Source organism: Danio rerio, chromosome 4, assembly GCF_049306965.1.
Source record: "Danio rerio strain Tuebingen ecotype United States chromosome 4, GRCz12tu, whole genome shotgun sequence".
Lineage (NCBI taxonomy): Eukaryota > Metazoa > Chordata > Actinopteri > Cypriniformes > Danionidae > Danio > Danio rerio.
In genome coordinates this window covers 68,704,483-68,724,730 of record NC_133179.1, presented here as the reverse complement: position 1 = coordinate 68,724,730, position 20,248 = coordinate 68,704,483, and the positions used below count along the sequence as shown (strand labels likewise).

Below are 20,248 nucleotides of genomic sequence, written 5' to 3'. Positions count from 1 at the left end.
AATTTGATCTAATTTACCAACATTTTAGACTTTTAGTTGTCTGAGCAGTGTGTGGACATGGCAAAATCACATCCATTCAATGAAAGAATGACGCAAAAATTTACAAAAACATATTTCAAAACACTGATAATTCTACCTGCATGTGCGTAAAGGTTTAACAATTATATCAAAACATCAGAGATTCTTTATTGCACATTATGTCCATATAATACTGTTCAATCATGAGACATCAAAGGCACTTTTTAGTGATAATGACCAAGCTAGTAAAACTAAAACATGAAGTAGTAATGGGTACTTTTATACTTAAAGGGCACCTATTTTACCCATTTCAGCATTTAATATAAGTTTGTGTCTCTAGAATGTGTCTGTAAAGTGTCAGCTCAAAACACCCATCAGTTTATTTGTTATACCTGTTAAATTTCCTGCTTTACACACTTAGTCTTAGTGGATTAAACAAGTTTTTTAAAATTGTCTTAAAAATGTTTAGAGTAAAGGTTTTGATCAACTCCAAATACTGTATATATATATATATATATATATATATATATATATATATATATATATATATATATATATATATATATATATATATATGTGTGTGTGTGTGTGTGTGTGAGAGAGAGAGAGAGAGAGAGAGAGAGAGGGAGAGAACGAGCGAGAAATGTATCAAGAAGTCATGACTGCAACAGCAAGTAGCAAAAAAAGCGAAACAAAAGAAAAGACTTTTATTTTGGCTTGGTGTGACGTCATAAGTCGGCGCCGCTCTTGCGCTGGATACAGCTGGAGAAAGGTTTGTTTTAAAGCGTTTACACTTATATTACGCGATTGATTAAAGTTTCAGGCTTTTTCATCCGATGCTAAATTATGCTGTTAATGCATAATGCTGCTGGTGACAACATTATTTTAACACTTTATACTATTTAGTATTATTTTACTCACAGTAATGAGGGCTATTGTTTGAATGAACTAAAAAACAATAACAGTGTGTAATAGGTGTTTTAATGAAGGTTTAATTGATTAAATAGCATAATGTCATTCCATTCTAAATATACATCAATATGTATGAGAAACAGAGTACTAGTTTTAATCAGCTCATTCTTTACAGCTCTGACTATAGAGGTAAAGTTGGTTTTATATTCACACATTCGTTCATTTACAAGTCTCTGTATTGTTTACCATGTTACTTTGAATATTTGATTTGAATTAGCATGCTAGTATGACTTCTAAACAACATTGTTTATTGGACTGTGAACAATGCTGTACTTTAATAGTCATTGGCTGCTAATATGATTTTGCTATTTAGAGTTTGCTAATACTTTTTTCATGAAGTTATATTATTAAGAGAAAAGTCTGAATGTGCGAATATAAAACCAACTTTACCTCTATGCTTGGACATACCTGATTTCTTTTTTGTAACTGTTGAAGCAAGTGTTGAAGAGAAGTTATTTTTATTTCTGTTAATTTTTTTTAACTTATTTAAACAGGACATTTTTATTGTTTTATTCATTTTAAACAGGATAAAGTGTTCAAACACAGAGAAAAACTCCTGCTGAAGCGACTGATCTCCACACTGTTATAAAGATGGCGTTTATTAAAGAGGAGAGTGAAGATGTGAAGATTGAAGAAACATTCACAGTCAAACATGAAGATCTGCAGGAACAAACAGGTTGGTTTCATTCTCAAACACCAACTCAGTCATATAGAGGTAAAGTTGGTTTTATATTCGCACATTCATTACGCTTTTATGACCATTTCCACTGTTAAAAGGCGTACCGACCCAAACCGTACCGTACCATGTTTGAAATACACAGCGAGAGATTACAGCGGAATTATAAATACATATGCAGCCATGGTCGATCCGGGCTCAAACAAACCCTGTCGTCGTTTTGATAAACAGCCACAAAGCCATGGAGAAGAGCAGATTTACCCTGTGCCGCGTAGTTTTTTACGAGCCAGTCTGAAGCCAGAGTGGTTTCGCTTTCTTCCTTGTGCTCGCCGCGCGTTTCTATCTGAAATAACAAACTTCTTGAGCTGATAATAATATACGCGCTTGATAATTGACAAGCTTTGGAAACCCGATCCTGTGAGAAGCTGACAAACGCGGGACACATTCTGTGACACATTCAGAAAGAAAAGGACAAACGCGGGAGTGGAGCGCGGAAAAAAGGTGAAGCCAAGGAGCACGTTATTTCTTCAGCAAATGTGAACAGACTGCCTTGTCTTAATCTTTATTATCACCTTTTGGACTAATATGAACTGGGAATGATGGAATGACTGTTTTTCACTGACTGTAGGCTATACTTTTTGTTGTTTTGAACCTAATTAATGACGAAATGTCTGCTTTGTGTAGTTCTTCTGTAGTTGGTAACATATTGGAGACTGTAAGCATCTGTATGTCTTCCTATATGTTAATTTATTTATTTATTTAATATAATTACAGACGTTATAGTAGGCTATTTCGCACTGTCATTGATATGCAGATCTGTGAGATCAGTAGATCTGCAACTAATGTTCATAGAAAAGTTTGTAATAAACATTTATACACAAGTATTTATGTGTGTAAAGCATCTGTTTTATGAGAAGTGCTGCTCATATGATATGTGAACGACCTGTACAGCTTTATTGTAGACATTTTCTCGAGCGAAAATGACGTCGACTGAAACTTTGTCATACACCACACCCACTAAAAGGGTACCCTTGGTAGTGGAAATGCAAGCCTGATAAAGGTGACCCGTACCGACCCGAACCGTACCGTACTGTACCAGTCAGTGGAAACAAGCCATTAGGTCCAGGGTCAAAACCAAATATTTAAACACTGTAAATTACTAGATATACTCTATTCTTTCAAATTCCTTATGGGCATCTAAAGTAATCAAGTCCTCTGGATTGGTATTATTTTTAGGTAAATAAATAATATTAAATAAGCAACAAAGGTTGTAAGATAACTGTCTCCCAACAATAAAACCAGTTTGATCTGGGTGAATTATCTTTCTCATGACTGACTCCACTCTGATTGCCAGCACTTTTGGCAGGATTTTATACAGCAGAGTGAGCTGATCGGATGATAAGATTCACATTTAAGTGGATCCTTACCCTTTTGAAGAAGTACTGTTATAACAGCCGATGTCATGAATGGGGGGGAGTGAATCAGAGACAAGAGCTTTTGCCAATACCTTCCACAACAGGGGTGTTAACTTGGCACAAAACTTCTTATAAAAATCAGCCTGGAAGCCATCAGGGCCTGGTGCTTTTATGATTTTTATGTATTTTTTATTGTATTTTCAATTTCAGAAGGTGTTAAAATTCCTTCTTTTGTCAACTGATCTAAATCACAGAGGGATGGTAATTCTTAATAATTAAAAAAGCTCTCAATGCGTTCAATTTCCTTTACCTTAGAGCTGTAAATAGTTTTATAGAAGTTTTTAAATTGATCACTAATACCCTGTTTATCAGTAATAATACTGCCATCATCCTTACTAACTGCTACTATAACGCCAGCTGCTGAGGATTGTTTCAGTTGGTAACACAATAACCTGCCAGCTCATTCACCATGTTCATTATGAATCTGGCGTGATCTTATGTGGAGATCCTCAAGGAGTCATTCCGCTTGCAGAATAAGTATTTTCTTATGAAGCTCTTCGGAAGATGATGTTGAGTGTAGCTGATCAATTGTATTTTTTTTTTAGATGCCATTGTCCATTGCCGATGGCCGACAAACTTCACGATGCTGAGCCGGCATCACGATCCATCGCCCCGCCCCACATTTATATTGATATATAACTTATTATTTGCATTTCATCTTAATAGCAATAACAGTCTTTTTATGAGCTGTGTTAAATGTTACTTATAGCTGCTGCTTGCAAGGCTGACAGCATCGTGAGGATTAAATGAAGGATTATACATTACCTCTCGCGCTTAAATGTGTAGATTCAGTGCCAAACACGGTTACCAGCGGACTTAAAGCCACTAGAAGTCTTTTATCCACTCTTGTTAAAGTGTAAATGGTGGATTAACATTCAGCACATGATCACTAATAAGATGAGCCATTATTAATAACTTAAGGTAAACCTGTATGTTATTTTCATTCTCTCATCTTCAGTGCTTCACATTTTCGCAGTTGTAGCTCCTATCATCTGAAGGCAGAAGGCATTGACTGAGTGATTGACAGCTGATATTAACCAATCATTTGCATTCAGTTGTAGAGCAGTGAGCCAATAAATAGAGCACAGAGGCGGGGCGAGCATTGCAGGCTTTTTTACTTCAAGTTCACATAACAACTGTTTTAATCTGTTCCTGGTGCTGCGTTTGGCGTTTTTAGGTGCAAATATGCATTCTGCATAAATGTCTCCTAAATCTGCGCACGCGGTGAGGATTTTACAGTAAAAACAAATGTATGCACTTGTTGTAAAAAAATAATAAATGAGTGAAAAGAGAAGAGAACCCAGTCCAGGAGACTCGAAACAAGCAGAATTCCTTTATTGAGACGTGTTGGTTAATCTGCAGTCATACAGCGTCTTTAAGATGTCCATGTGTCTGCAAGAGCCTACTAGAGGTCTGCAGTCTGCAAGTTCTTTCACGAGTCTCTCACAAGTCTCACACAAGTCTGATTTAAGACAAAGATTTCATGTCTATATTGTGTTCTTAGGAGGAGGGGATATGGCTAAACAAAGCATGCAAATTAAGAGTTGGAGTCAGCCTGGCATAGGTGTTAAAAAACGGCCCAGCTACTGACCACACAAGTTAATCAACATAGGGTTTCTGTAGCATAAAAGCAACACCCGAAGACAGAGACAGAGTCGTTTAAAGCATTTGCATCACTGGCTTAGCCTGTAGTCAGAGAGATAAAGGTTAAATGTCCCTCCTAGCTGGGATGTTAATGAAATTATATAATTAAAAACCAAAGAATATAACTTTTTAGTTATACGTAGATTATTGTTCATTTGGAATTAGTTGATAGAAATTTATATTTCCACACACTACAGTGAACTCCAACCGTACTCTCGTCTCCTCCACCAGCTGTAGGAAAAGCCATTCACTCTTTTTTTAACTAGTGACATAAGTAATTTCTTTCTCATTTGTGTTTAAAGGTCTTTAGATTTTGGCATGATGTCTAGCTTTTGAAGCTCTTTTGGTCTACTTCACTTTGTCAGACAGGTCCTATTTAGGTGATTTCTTGATTGCGAACGTGTGGTAGTAATCAGGGGCCTCATGTATCAACGCTGCGTACGCACAAAAACTTTGCGTACGCCAGGTTTCACGCTCAGAATGGCTCACGTTTGGATTTACTAACAATGAACTGAACGTGGGAATGTGCGCAGCTTCACGGCAGCTTTCTGGCAGGCGTACGCACATTTTTTGTGCGTGTCTGTTTTATTTCCATTGGCGACTCCTAGAGGCAGTTGTGTTAAATTCCTCTCTACAAAGTGTCTGAGCCTTGCAATGGCAGCTGTATGAGACGGGTTCAGCAGGTATATAAGGTTTCCATACCATACATTTGACCAGCTAAACATTAAAGCACAATTTGCAGCAGTCGCCTGTTTTCCCAATGTAATCTGAGCGATCTACCGCACGCACATTGCTATAAAGACACTATCTGAAGATGAATTTGCATGCGTGAATCAGAAACATTTCCATTCAATAAATGTGCAAATAAAATATGATGCTTATTGATATGAACTTATTGATGATTCCTACTTGTCTTTCTCGTGATAAATAGTTGGCAAAATCTGATATGTAGCGGGGGAAAAAACAAGAAAGAGTTCATCAAACGCTGGATTCGAGCCGAGATCATGCTCGAACGTATCAATTCGTTCGCCATTGAAACTGTTAAGCGTCCTGCAACATTTTACAGATATAAACCACACTATTTCTTTTTTTAATGCACTCAGTGCGATGTTCAAACCCAACTGTGTTGACCGCATCAGCTAAACTCTCCCACTCTATTTTTTTCTTTTGTTGTTAATTCTGGAGAACAAACTTGCAAGTAACACCGCTTTTCTCCTGTCTACCTCCGAAAGCAGCACCTTCAATTCACATTCTGTTCAAAGTTTCTCTTTTTGCTTGATTTTGCCATTGCTTTTTCGTTGGGTTTTGCCATTAGCATAGTCATTAGCATATTCATACGGGGGAGGAGGCGGGGAGGGGTTTTGTGCTCGTGCATGTTGCGCTCAGTTTCACGTTCATTCAGATGTACAAAAGAATATGCGTGAGATTCGGCGTACGCAGTGTTTCATACATCTGAATTTTTTTCTGCGTACGCACATTTACAGCTTTGTGCGTACGCAATGTTTTAGTAAGATTTCCACGCAAGTCTTCGTACATGAGGCCCCAGGTCTGGGTGTGGCTAGAGAACTTGAAGTTGGTGTGATAAATTAAAGTTGTTCTAATGGGAATTTTTTAAAGTGCCTTTTCACTGAGAGTTTTAATGATTTACTAAAAAGTGAACTTATTTTTATTTCAGACCTAATTAAAGACTACGATGAGAGTAAAGAGGAGGAACATCATGTCAAAATTGAGGACAAAACTCATTTAGAGACTGATGGTATTTTAAAAGTGAGAGACAAGAGTTGTTTTACCTGCACTCAGTGTGGAAAGAGTTTGGCAAGCAAAAGCAAACTAAAGACTCACATGAGGATCCACACTGGAGAGAAACCATTCACATGCTATCAATATGGGAAGAGTTTCAGCAAATCATCACTTTATAGACACAAGAAGATCCACACCGGTAAAAAAACATTCACTTGCACTCAGTGTGGGAAGAGTTTTAACTGCTCATCACACCTTAATCAACACATCAGGATCCACACTGGAGAGAAACCATTCAGATGCACTCAGTGTGGGAAGAGTTTTAACTGCTCATCACACCTTAATGAACACATGATGATCCACACTGGAGAGAAACCATTCACATGCACTCAGTGTGGGAAGAGTTTTAGCAAATCATCGTCGCTTTATAGACACATGAAGATCCACACTGGAGAGAAACCATTCACTTGCACTGAGTGTAGGAAGAGTTTCAGCCAATCATCATCCCTTAATGTACACATGAGGATCCACACTGGAGAGAAACCATTCACATGCACTGAGTGTGGGAACAGTTTCAGTAAATCATCATCGCTTTATACACACATAAAGATCCACACCGGAGAAAAACCATTCACTTGCACTGAGTGTGGGAAGAGTTTCATCCAATCATCATGCCTTAATGTACACATGAGGATCCACACTGGAGAGAAACCTTTCACATGCACTCAGTGTGGGAAGAGTTTCATCCACTCATCACACCTTAATCAACACCTTATGATTCACACTGGAGAGAAACCATTCAAATGCACTCAGTGTGGGAAGAGTTTTAGCCAATCATACCTTAAAAAACACATGAAGATTCACACTGGTGTGAGAGAGTATATGTGCTTGGAGTGTAAGAAGACTTTTATTACAGCTGCAGAATTGAAACGGCACCAGAGGATTCACACTGGAGAAAAACCGTACAAGTGTTCACACTGCAGTAAGAGGTTTACTCACTCAGGAACCCTGAAAACACATGAGAGGATTCACACTGGAGAGAAACTGTACAAGTGTTCACACTGCAGTAAGAGGTTTGCTCACTCAGGAACCCTGAAAGCACATCAGAGGATTCACACTGGAGATAAACTGTAGACGTGATCAGTGTGTATTAGGGTTGGTTACCGAAACCCGGTGCCATTTTAGCACCGCTACCTTGGTAACTGGTATGTATCGGTATTAAATCAGCATATGAATTTCGGTGCTTAATTTCGGTGCTGCAACATGAACGTGGGGGGTGCATGAAAAAAGGCACATATAGGCGTTGTGTCACAGCATCACTAAACATTTAATTCTAAACAACTTTGAGGAATACGGACAAGCGATATCCAGCAATTGTTATTGTCGCTAGGGAACAGACGCACGCAACGCACGCAGTACAGCGCATTTAGCCTGGAACCAGTGGTTTTCGGTGAGCGAGAGCGACACTCTTCAGATCAACATGCGTGATCACGTTCATCCAATTTGCTTAAACTAAGCATTCTAAAGCGTATTTTACAAGCAAGGATTCTTACACAGCAACTGTCTTCACAAAAGTGCGTGTAACGTTAAGGGGGTAACATGTCAAACTTAATCACACATGTAGAACAGATGTAACACATTGATCAAATGTAGTTTTCAGTCACGCTCATGTAAGTCATATTCAACTCGTTTAGTTTTGACTTTATTCATTTTTGATTTCCGTCTTGAACACATGATTTATTTACAACACATTTTTAAATATAATAGTTTAACTAACTCTTCTAATATCTAACGTTACTTTTTATGCTGACAGTGCAGAACATTTTACTAGTAATTTTGCAAGACAGTATTCAGACAAAGTCCCTTTAAGTGTTTTATAGTCTTTTATTCAGATTGAAGTGTAATTTAGACTTAAAGGGGTGGTCCACTATGATCTCATATTTTAAACTTTAGTTGATGTGTAATGTAGCTGTGCGAACATAAACAGCATCTCTGAATGTAAAATGCTCAAAGTTCAATGCAAAGGGAGACCTTGATTTTTAGAGTTAGCTTAGCAAAGCCTACAATGAACGAATTTTGGGGACTACAAAAATACTTCCAAAAAATACTGTGAGATCACAAAAGTTCGTTATTGCGCGTCCCATACTGCACAGGTAATGGCCATTGCCAGCGGCGCTGTAACGTTACTGCATTGCAGAGGGAGAAATGCCATCCTGCTGTTTGCACAGAGCTTCTCTGTTTCTGTTGTTGGGCTTCCAAATGACACGACCCAAACACAGAAGTGCTTACAGTTCAATATTAATAATGTTCCAGAGAACTATAAAATACACAGCAAGCATGATTTGACAAAACGCAGCTTACTGAATCTCTCCCAGTTCAGTGCTGGATTCGGCTAAAATCTCCTCAAAGATGGAGCAAGGAGACGCTGTGAACTCTGAGTCATGACCTGTAAGTGTTTTTATTTGTTAAAATTGATCATGACATGTACAGCGTCTAGCCTTAACGGTGTGATGTAGCATAAATGTAAATAACGGGAAATTATATTCATCACTAACGACTTAGCTACAAATCCATACTTATCAGTCAAACGGCTGTAAACACACACACATACACAAACATACATACACGCACTCTTGGCCAGCATGCGCGTCTCTGTGTAAGATGGCAGTGTGTCTCTTATGTGTGTGCACGATTGCACTGATTGTCTTCAGGCAGCTTTTCCATGCGTTCAACTCAAGACAATAAAGTCGCAAAAGATATGTGAACGAATCATGTTACTTACACAGGCATATTCCGGATATGCGTGAAAGACGTCCTGTTACGCATTGATTAAAAAAAATAAAAAATACAGCAATGCTCTCCCAACTGGAGTGTAACAGCAAAAACAAATCAATCCAGGCTCACACGGGTCTCATCTCACATCTTGTGATTTAATCTGTCACCACAGAAAATAACTTAATCCGAGCATGAGAGAAAAAGAACAATAAATATCCCGCGCACATGCACTTCTCATGTTACAGACACTTCATAGTATATACACGCACACACATAAACACACTAAATGGCACAGAAACACTTTTAAAGGAGCCGCATCCCATTTTCACTCGTTACGGACACGTGTTAACTGACTGACTGTTTACACACAATGCGCGTGCTTCTCCAGGCGTGACGTGGAGCCGATCGGCGAATCACAGCACATTATGATGATGACCAATCAGAGTCACTTGAGGGTGGGCCTTTTAGAGGAACTAGGCAATATGACAGTCGTTTTCCTGTTAGCTGAGTAGCTGTGTATAATCAAAGTGAGATATATGAAAAAATAACATGATTTCCTTCAAGTGAAACATGAGCGCACATTGCTTTGCATCTTATTAACACAACCAAGCCTTAAAATTACATTCTGGACCACCCCTTTAATCAGTTCACTACGAAAGTTAAAATAATTAGTCAAATTATTTTGTAACTGATTTGTTGTGTAAATCAAAAATGTACAGTAAATATTTCTTAAGGAGGCTAATATTACTGACCTTATTATTATTTTTTTTAAATTAAAAACGGCTTTTATTCATGAAATAAACAATAAGAAATAGGACTTATTATGACTCCAGAATAATTATGTTTTAGGAAACACTGTAAAAGTTTTCAGAAACATTATTTTAAATGAATGGGAGAGCAAAATAAAACGACTTCAACTGTAGGCCTGTTAAAGTTTACAGGTGCAGCAATGTGCCTTGATGTACTTGAATGTTAGAAATGTGTTCTCCTTCATCAGTACAACGTTACTTGTCAAATAAATGAACAAGGAAGATTATTTTGAGTTTAAGTTATTTAATTATCTTGTTTATGAAGACTGCAGAGTGATGCATGAAAAAATGTTTTAAGTATTTTGTGATCTATTTGTTAAAATGTGCTCCTAAAAGTACGTGGCCCCTGCCCGTCCCCCACAGGTTAAAAGTAAGCTAATGTAATTTCATAATGCAAATCTTAAATTCATGCTAACCAACAAATGATCAAAAGAAATGTATTAATGTAATACAATATGAATTGATGTTTACATTAAACTGTAATTATGTTGTTCTATTAAAATTATAAAAAAAAAAAATTGTCAAATAAAATTTTTTTGAAGAGTCGTCCACCATAATTTTGTGGCTAAAAAAAAAGTATCGATTCAGGCACCGTTTTGGCACCGGTATTGTTTTAAAAGTATCGATTTAGCACCGGTATCGAGAAAAAAAAAAAAAAAACGATACCCAACCCTAGTGTGTACAGAGTTTCACTCATTCGGGGCAGCTTGAGAAACACATGGGATGGTTTCCAGTATGGTGTCGACACATGTAGCAGCATAGAAAGAGTGCTCCCATACACACTGGTATTAATCCTCCTTTTTACATCATATATGATAACCTAAACCATATTTAAATAACAATAATTATATAGGCCCTATTATATAGGTAAATAATGTCTTACATTTTACATTGAATTCCGTCCAAAATAGATTGACTTTTTTCTCTTTGCTAAAATAAATTATTATTGTATTTGACTGTAACTATCTTTTTTTAATTAGGCTAACTGCCTTATTCTCTTCAAAGAGCAGCTCTCATACAGAGACCATTATTTCAGTGTTTTTCCAGGATGTTGTGGATATTTGTGGATTCCTTCTTTTTTGTCTCGGCTGATCACATGGAAAAAGGAAAATGACTTTTCCCGGTCATTTTTCTTTTTTTCCCTCATTTTTTTAGCTATCATGTCATTTTCAGTTGAAGGGGAAAAAGTGTTGCACTTATCTGAAAAAGCTTCATATGTTTTAAATAATGAAGTGTATTTTTTTTTCTTTTAAAGTATTACACATTTTTAAATGAAATTGTTGGAATGATTTGTTAAATAAATGCCAAACACAGTGTCTAAGTTATTTTATTACTTTTATTTAATAAAAATTAGTTTAAAAAGCATAATATGAATGCACTGAAACAGAACTTTGTGACTCTGGGTCATTTCTGCAACATTTTAATAAGAATGTGAAATAACAGCACAGTAGAAGACGGTATATATAATAGTAATATCAAGTAATAACAACACTAAAGAAAATAAACAACTTCCAGTACATACAAGTGCAACCAAATGAACAAAATCTGAACATTAATCAAACAACATAGAGAAACATAGGTAATGAAGAATTGACATGCCAGGTTAATTCTCAGCATTGAGGTGCATGTCTGCTGACCTTAAAAGCCTTGGTAATCTGAAACAAAAAGAAGACGACAACCAGAAAGTGCACAATAATTTGGTTGAAACTTAAAGATGGGTGTAAGGGAGGGTTAAGCGCAGTTTGAGCGTACTTACCAGGCTGTAATTTCACGTGTGTTGTACAGAATCCAGAGAGAGAGGAGAGAATATGGAGTAGCCTGAAGATGAATGGTTTGTAAGGCCCACTCATTCAACCTATTACAACCAAGTCTCTATTTGGAGAGCAATGTTGTTGCTTGGCAGCGCAGAAAGAGTACTCCAGGGTGAGAAGAGCAGTGATGGTTGTCCAGAGAGAGAGAAGAGAATATGGCCAAGGGTGGAAACTTGGAGATGGACATGTTAGAAGTGAGTCAGTATGGGCGATGGAAAGATGTTGTTTTACATCCAGTCCAATTCCAACCCTTTCCCGGCAAAAGATCTCCTCTTTGAGCCATAATCATAGAGTAACTCCTCATCACTCGAAATGTCTTTTGTAGCAATGAAGAGAATGATGTCTCTATCATTAAGGACATACAGCCTGGGCCGGATATTGGCTCTTTTGCTGGAGTGACGGATCAGGCGTCCATAATTGAACTTCATGGGATGGCACTGGCAACTTTCTTCATGTGCGTCAATGCACATGGCTTCATGTTGCTTGTTCCTATAAAAAAACAAATGGCCAGCTCTGATGCTGCTTGTCGAAGCTATTGCCATCCCATCTTCATGGCTAACCAGCTCGCCGTGGTATTCACAGACAACCTCCCCGATCTGAAATGGTCTTTTGGTGAAAACACCATCGCCCTTGTCAGGGACGGGCCTGACAGTCAGTCCTTTCCAGCGTTGAGACAAAATCATTTTTTTCACAAAGCTGCTGTCGATGACCAAGTCCAACCTGGCAACAGGCTTCCACTGCTTCAGAACCACTGCAGCCTGTGGGACGTTTGACGTCCACCCTTGTTTGTCCATCCAGCGGCTTATTTTGGACTCTGATGGCTGCTGTCCAGTAAAGTGTTCTAGAAACACAAAGCACATCAGTATTCGGCTATTCTCACTCAATTCCCCTGTTTGTGTTATTAATCATCTGTATACTCACCGAGAGCATGCTGTTCACGCAGCTTGAGCTGCTCGCTACGCCAGCGGTCATAGCAGTGCCTCTCATGTTCTGAGCCACACAGCTCAGTCCTGCGTGACCTTTTTGGAGGAGGCCCCTCCAGAGTCACTGGACAGAACTGCTCAAGAGTTTTGTAGGCCGTCTGTTCGTCCACCCTTGTCTCACAGCAGGAAGCTCTACTGGACCTTTGTCTATAAGATCATAAAAAATAAATATTGAAGGAAGGAAAGGCAAGGCTGTGGGTTGCAAATTTAAAAATAAGGATCATCCCAGTTGTTAGATGCTTACGGTGTTTTCCCAGCAAGCTGATCTAGCACACTTAGAGCCAGAAACGGATCTGAAGACGTTCTCCTCATGTAGTTCCTTTCAGCTGCCACATTTCTCTCCACTTCTGACAGGTTTTGTGCTGCTGCCTCAAATGCTCTCTGGGCATCGCCACACGTCACACTGGGAAGACTGTATCTGAAACACAAGGCATCGTAAGAAGGCAAAAAGTGGACGGATGAACATGTAGAGTTAAAGACAGGTGTAATGTTGCTTACTTGTCATGTAGTCTTTTTAAGTCGTTGGAGGGATTATAAATCGATCTCCCACTACTTGACACAAAAAATGAATCAACTGCCACATCATCGCCGGTGCGGTTTTCTTGCAGCATTACTGGCCGCACCTCATTGAAGTACAAGTCGAACCACTAGTTAAAGAAAGGAAAAAAATAAGTCTAAATTTGACACAATACATTTATTGCTGTTATTATATAAAAGACTATATAAACTTACAAGTTCCTGTTCGTGTGACAACGGTACTTTGTGCTCCTTCACTGCAACACAGACACCATTCTCTATCCGGCTTCTCCCCTCCCAATCCTCAACCTGCAAACAGACAGTTTTGCACATTGATGAAGCATATAAGAACAAAGAAGACAATGTACGGAAAAACAAACACTTACAGTCATGTGTGTCACAATTCCAGGCCGCTGGACTAGCTTCAGCATGATAACAGCCTCCAGGTAGTACAGGACGAGCAGCCGTTCATTTTTAGTCAAACAGTCCCCTGTGATGGCTCCTGGACCCTGCATTTTGCATATCACGGCCTGGAAATCTTTGAATGCAGCCTCCAAAACAGCAAGGCAGTCCTTTGGCAAAACTTCTTTGCCACAACCAAACTCTGATTTTTTTGCTGTGACCTCCATGCTCACTTCTTTGGACATGCCACTCTGTATTCCATACAGCGCATCCATAAAACTCTCACAGTCCTGGAACAAAGCTGGATTGTTGTGGCGAATGTCCGTGGAGGTAATAATGTATTTCATGAACCTTGAAAAGAGATCAACATTGGGTTTGTTACAGTCAGAACACAGCACAGCTGACATGATTAGTTAACATGTACATGGCACACTTGTGGTGGTTCCACATTACTGACCTCTTGAGACTCTTCGAGTAGTTGAATACTGTCCATTTTGAGAGCTTTGTATCTGACAAGATGTTAAAGTACTCTCGCACTTTCTCCACCCGCCGAACAAACATCAAGTTTGGCTCAGTGGGGTCCATGTAATGCAAGAACCTGGACACTGTTTCCACCTGAAAGCACACATTTCACATTAAAATAAACTGTACTGCATAAAACAACACCCACTCACTCATTTTTACATATATAATTTCACTTGAACTTACTACTTGTTTGCTGTTTTTATATCCTAGATCAGTGTAAAGGTACTTATTAAATCCTGCTAGAAGGGGGTGGTCAATGGAGTGCTTGTTGTATAAGCCTTTTTTGACCATCTCCACCCTCACGGAAGAGGTCCACATCGGTCCACCAGTGCTGAAATAGAAAAGCAGGTGATCAAAATGACTTTGTATATTAAAGAGAAGTCATATCCGCAGTGTATATTTACTTTCTGGGAATGCTGATATAAAAGTATACCTCTGATAGTACTCTCCCGAGCTCTCGTCGGATAAGGACTCATTTGGAGGCTCCAATGAACTTTCTGCACCTTCTCCAGAGCTTTGAGGCACAGAAGATGTTGTCGACCGAGCTGGTTCCGGGAGGACTGAAGGTAAGTTATTAATCACCAACCCCTTTGACTGCATCTCCGCAATCATCCTAAAACAAGGAACATAAAATAAGGTCAAATAAACAATACCAAAAATGTATGTTTATTATTATATGCAGATGTTAGATTTGAAGTCCGATACATAAAATAAGATAAGCACAACTGAATACAAACCTGGCCAGAGGATTAGTAGAGTCCAATATGTCACAAATTTTTCCAAACTCCCAGAAACGTCCTTTGTGACAGAATTCAGACAACTCCTTCTTGGCCTCTTTAACGACAGCCTGGATCTCTGCTTCTGTGCTGTTCCTCATACACACCTTCCTGAGATGCCCAGGAAGAGAGTGAGGAGCCTTTTTGCACACAGGACAGAGGAAAAACATCCTGCTGTGGAAGGATCTGTGTGGATAATAAAATCAAAATGTTATACAATGAAGAGACCAAGAGCAGTTTTGGTAAGGTTTGGGGTCCACCACACCCCACCCCCAACTCCAGGTAAAGAAACAAAGAAATGAGCACACAAACACACACAGCAATGTCTGCCGGATATTTTGATTAGAGTTTTAAGACAAAACTTAATTTCATATTAATATAATACTGTTACTAACCATATTATTTTAAACCTATTTAATAATATGACATTTATTATGAGAGAAGAATTAAATTGTCTCAATTATTTCTTAAACCAAGATCATACCAGCAGTTAGGATTTACAAGTCAAATATAAAATAACAACACAACTAGTGTACAAACTGCTCTCCTCTCACAAATATCTGTCCTCTTCAGAGGTTTTCTAAACTTCTAAATTTAAAAGGTTTTTTTTAATTATCTAGAAGAACTAAGTTCTAGAAGACTCTTTAGATTTTTAAAGATTTGACTTCCACAAACCTAACTAACTCCACTGATAAAATGATACAAGCTAAACTGAGTTTAAGAAGCCTGCTGCATAAGGCGTACTGACTAAATGTACTTACTGTTTAGAGGCCATTTCTGATTTTGAAATGTGAGTTCTGTCCACTGGTCAAACGCAGCAAGCTGTAGTTGAAAGTGATACGACTGTAATTTTACTAAGATGAGATGGGCCTTTTTAACCTGAGCTGGCAGCAGGTCAACAGCCTATCAGGAGACAGCATCCAACAGCAGCCCAATCTGCCCATCCCCAGGTGTTAATGGCCCAATAGGAGCAGCAACAACTTTAAAACAGTTACTACAACTGATCTAGGCATATGTTTCGGTGTATTTAAAAATATAGAGTCTTTTTTCTGACTTTGAGTACTTTTATATTTCACAACACAGATGCAGGAAAATATATTGTCCTAAAGTTCGAAACAGTACACATGCAAGGAAAATCTATTTAAAAATACACAATTCATGTGAAAACATACATATAAAACAGAAAACAACAACAAAACATAAAATACAGTACAAGGATAAAATAAATCAAGTTAAATGAAAGTCAGCTGTTTAATATCCATTCAAAGATAAAAGCTAAAATAATTATATATTTAATTTTCAGTAATAATGATTAATAGGGTTTTGTGTGTGTGTGATTTTAAATAAGTTAACAATTAAGTAAAAAAATTGAACAGTAAAACTGATTAACCATTTGCTTTGTAAGATTGTGTTGTTAAAGCCTCCTGAGAGAGCATGAAGAAGATATGAACAGTTTTACAGTGAATAGCGATTTCTGATGAAGTATATAATTATAAGAGTTTGTGTTAGGCTGTTGAATTTCACCAAATAAAAATAAAGAGAGAGAGAGACTTGTAACACATTTTAGAGCAGATTTATACTTTGTTTGGTGATGGATACAATGAATAAAATAGAATATAATTGTATTTTCTGATTAATGTCTGCTCTAGGATTGAGTAACACATATCCTTTCTTATGTCTTTATGATTATTAATAAAGTTAAATGTTTAAGAGCCTTGATTATATGATGACTATGATGTCCTCCCTCTTTAGAGTAAATCTGGAGTAATGTGTGCGTGATTGTTTTTCTGTATGTCGAATCATTTGTTTCCTCAGGATCTACCCAGCCAGGTCAGAGGTCATGGAGACCTCTCGAGTGTACCTGGAAGAATAGGAAACAACTCTTTGCTGAGTTATTTGCCACTTCAATTTAAATCTTTTAAAATTAATTGCTTTGTATGTAAGCTGCCAGTTTGGATGTTAAATGTATTTTTAATATATATTATTCCTATATTGTTACATATATGTAAGAACAAAATATATTGTTAATAATATACATATATACTGTACATACACATTTTATTGAAACATATTTTTTCTCACATGAAAACTGACCTAAACTCTCAATAGTTGGCCGGTGTGGGTGTTAACGTTACTAATTTGCTAATGTTGCTGGGTGATGGAGGTATGAACAGTCTTGTTAGCAACTTGTTGTTCTTACATGAATGCTGATCTGAACTCTTAATGGCTGGAGTGAGTGTTAACGTCTCTAATTTGCTTATGTTTTGCTGTGGATATATGAATGGTCATGTTAGAAAGTCATTGTTCTAAATCATAATGTTGGTGCATTGGTGGTAATAGTCAAATGAAAGCTTTCCCGAATTACTGCCAGAATTTTATAAAAAAAACAAAAAAAAAACAAAACTGTTTTGTGTTGTTGACCTGTTGGTCGAGGCTAATACAATTACTCCTGTGTTTTCCATTGTACACATAGACCGGTATAAGATTCTGGTATGATAACCTTGGATAAAAAAAATCAGTATCTCAATATTGTGATTACTGCTCTAAAATATATATTTTTAAATGTATAAAAACAAAACCTTTTCCCTTTTGAGTACGATATATTTTATTTTGAGAAACATTTAAAAGTTTTTTGGAATAGTAAAGATGGTAATAGTAAAGAATGAAAATTAATCATTGACTTCTGCTGTTTTTATTAGCTTCAAAACTTCTTTACATTTTAAAATGGCATCTTTGTATATCTTTTGTGCTGGAGATACTGTTGTCCTAAAAAAAAAAAAAAAAAAAAAAACGTTATTAAAAACAAACAAACAAAAAAAAAAAACTTTACATACACCGTAGGAACGATACAGCAGAAACCTTTGGCAGTTTTAAAACCTTGACTTTTCCAAACTGCGGTATACATTGAAAATGGTTATTGTCCTTTGTCTATTTCATTGTATTGAAACATTACACAAATGTTGTGTGTGTGTGTGTGTGCGCATAACTATGTAAACCAAACTTTAACACATACACATACACACACTTTAATTTCTAATCTATTGTGTGTGTGTGTGTGTGTGTGTGTGTGTATATATATATATATATATATATATATATATATATATATATATATATATATATATATATATATATATATATAAATCAATAGATTAGAACAGAGAATGTGTGTATGTGTTAGGGTTAGGTTTACATGGTTATGCAAATAAGTTTAGTCATTTACTGAATTTAGCATTTTTTAGAATAACGCCACATAATTATTTTGTTAATTTACCATTTTAAATTACTGTGTCGTAGTCTTAGAATATCAAAAATGCATTGGAGAATACTTGAGGTATGACTGAATCAAGGCAAGTGGTAATATGTGTGGCACATAATAAATGGACTTGAGTTTCTGTGTTGTCCGAGCGCCATCTGCTGGTTGATATCGGTAGCGGAAAGTGTTGCTTTCAGTTTCACTTTCATTTGGAAATAAACAGCGTTAAAAGGTTGTGCTAATAGTTTAGATATTTCCATCAAGGATAATACCCTGTAAGCACCATTTTTTGTAAACTGATTTGATAAATGTAACGATTTTTTTCTGTTAAAGAATAGTTTTGTTTTGTATAACTGCTCATTCATGATGGCTGATTTCATCAGGAGAACATTATTATGTGATAAAACACACTGTTCAAAATTTAAATGAGAGAGTCAAAGAGATTTATTTCATTTTCAAGACAAAAAAGACAGATCTTCAAACTGCATCTGTGGTTCTTTAAGCTTTTATGTTGCTGACTGAACAGTCAGGCAGCCAGTGTTAGTGAGGCCAGTACAAACTGTTTTCTTTATAATTGTCGTTTTAAATGTCTTTTATTCTTCTGATTCAAAGCTGCATTTCCAGCATGGAGATCTGCTGTTTTTCTATGATCAGATGTTATTGGTACAAAATCACTAACAATGATTCTTACAATTATTAAAAAGAAAGTTCAAATTAATAATTTGTTAAACATTGCAATATTTTTTTAACATTGTACATGTATTAATAATGTTTAAAGTATTGCAAACTATTTAGAAACTTATTATTTTGAACTTTCATTTTTTAAGTTTCACAAAACACAGATGGAGATTTAAAATTCAATGTAAGAGATTTACCAAACAGCTTTATTACAGAAAGTAAATTAAATAAATAACAGCAAAAACAACTTACTGAATTGTTCATTTAAACTGACTTTAATTCATTGAAAATCTTTGATGATAAAATTAGAAATAGAGAGATTATTTAGAATGATGGAGTAACAGCCACCTTTATTTTAAGCAGAAAAAGTTATTCTCAGTTTATCTAAAACCAGTAAAGCTTGGCCATGAATTAAATTGACTTGAATCTCTTTAGTTGACAAATAAGTTCTATAGTGAACTACTGAATGCACCATTTTAAGTTCACAGCTGTCACAGTCAGACCAGGTAATCCAGCCTTCCTGATTCCTCATCTGGTCATCGTCCTGTTCGTCTTTGTTTCTGTTCCAAGACCCACCACTGCAACGAAAATAACCCACCACTGCAGGGGGCTAGCACTGTAAAACAGCATGGTTGTCTTGCACCCATTTGTTCAAGACTTGGAACTCTTGAAACTCATGGTGTATACATTGAACAGTTAGGAGATTGTGTGAAAGGAAGTGTCATCTGATAATCTAGGTGCTCATTCCATTTGCAGGATTACAGGAGTAATACATACATGCAATTCAGATTTCCTATCTGTTTTGCTGACAGATAATTTAGAATACTGCTGCATCATTGTTGTAAATGTTTGATATTTCTAAATGTAAAATAAAATATCTAACATTTCTGCACACTTCTGTACACATTTAAACATCCATATTTTTTTTCTTTAGGCTCATTACAGGTGCCAGCACAATGTTCATGTTAGATCAGGCACGGCTAGTCAACGACGGCTGTCAAAAAAAACATGCTGTGGTGCAAAAAATGGTTTGCACTTTATTAAAGACTGTAGACAAAAGGGGAGGATCAAGTAGGTGAGTTAGAAATGTCAAAGTTGGACTAATAAGTTTTCTTTTTTTTTAAGTATCTTTGTGTGATTTGTTTTTATTTTTCAGGAACAATAATCCCCATATTCCCACTTACTCAACCTC

General features: G+C 36.9%; 3 protein-coding genes across 8 annotated transcripts in view; 1 reads left to right on the top strand and 2 right to left on the bottom strand.

The window, feature by feature from the left end:
- Positions 1-10,655, top strand: part of LOC137491233 (uncharacterized) — a 120,407-nt gene extending 109,752 nt beyond the window's left edge. For 2 of the 5 annotated variants that reach the window (XM_073948598.1, XM_073948596.1), the window contains exon 3: positions 6,461-10,655. In XM_073948598.1, coding sequence (XP_073804699.1) covers positions 6,461-7,659 — 1,199 coding nt within the window. In that variant the 3' untranslated portion in view covers positions 7,660-10,655. Of the gene's footprint in view, positions 1-737; positions 791-1,484; positions 1,667-6,460 lie in introns of those variants that run through there. The other 3 variants (XR_012402561.1, XM_068220326.2, XM_073948597.1) reach the window with 3 other exon arrangements.
- Positions 1-20,248, bottom strand: part of LOC137491476 (tripartite motif-containing protein 16-like) — a 157,370-nt gene that overhangs the window by 5,689 nt on the left and 131,433 nt on the right. The gene's annotated exons all lie outside the window — the stretch shown is intronic.
- Positions 11,430-15,969, bottom strand: LOC141381798 (uncharacterized). 2 transcript variants are annotated; one of them, XR_012402508.1, is made up of 12 exons: positions 15,884-15,969; positions 15,084-15,308; positions 14,780-14,959; positions 14,530-14,677; positions 14,279-14,436; positions 13,806-14,172; positions 13,636-13,728; positions 13,402-13,550; positions 13,148-13,321; positions 12,842-13,050; positions 11,866-12,761; positions 11,430-11,764 (listed from the first exon to the last, which is right to left on the bottom strand). XR_012402508.1 is itself a non-coding variant. In XM_073948345.1 (11 exons), the coding sequence occupies exons 1-11, from the start codon at positions 15,895-15,897 to the stop codon at positions 12,148-12,150; spliced, it is 2,331 nt and encodes a 776-aa protein (XP_073804446.1). In that variant the 5' UTR covers positions 15,898-15,969; the 3' UTR covers positions 11,430-12,147. The 2 variants fall into 2 exon arrangements, 1 of the variants encoding a protein (XP_073804446.1); XM_073948345.1 differs by having other exon boundaries at positions 11,430-12,761.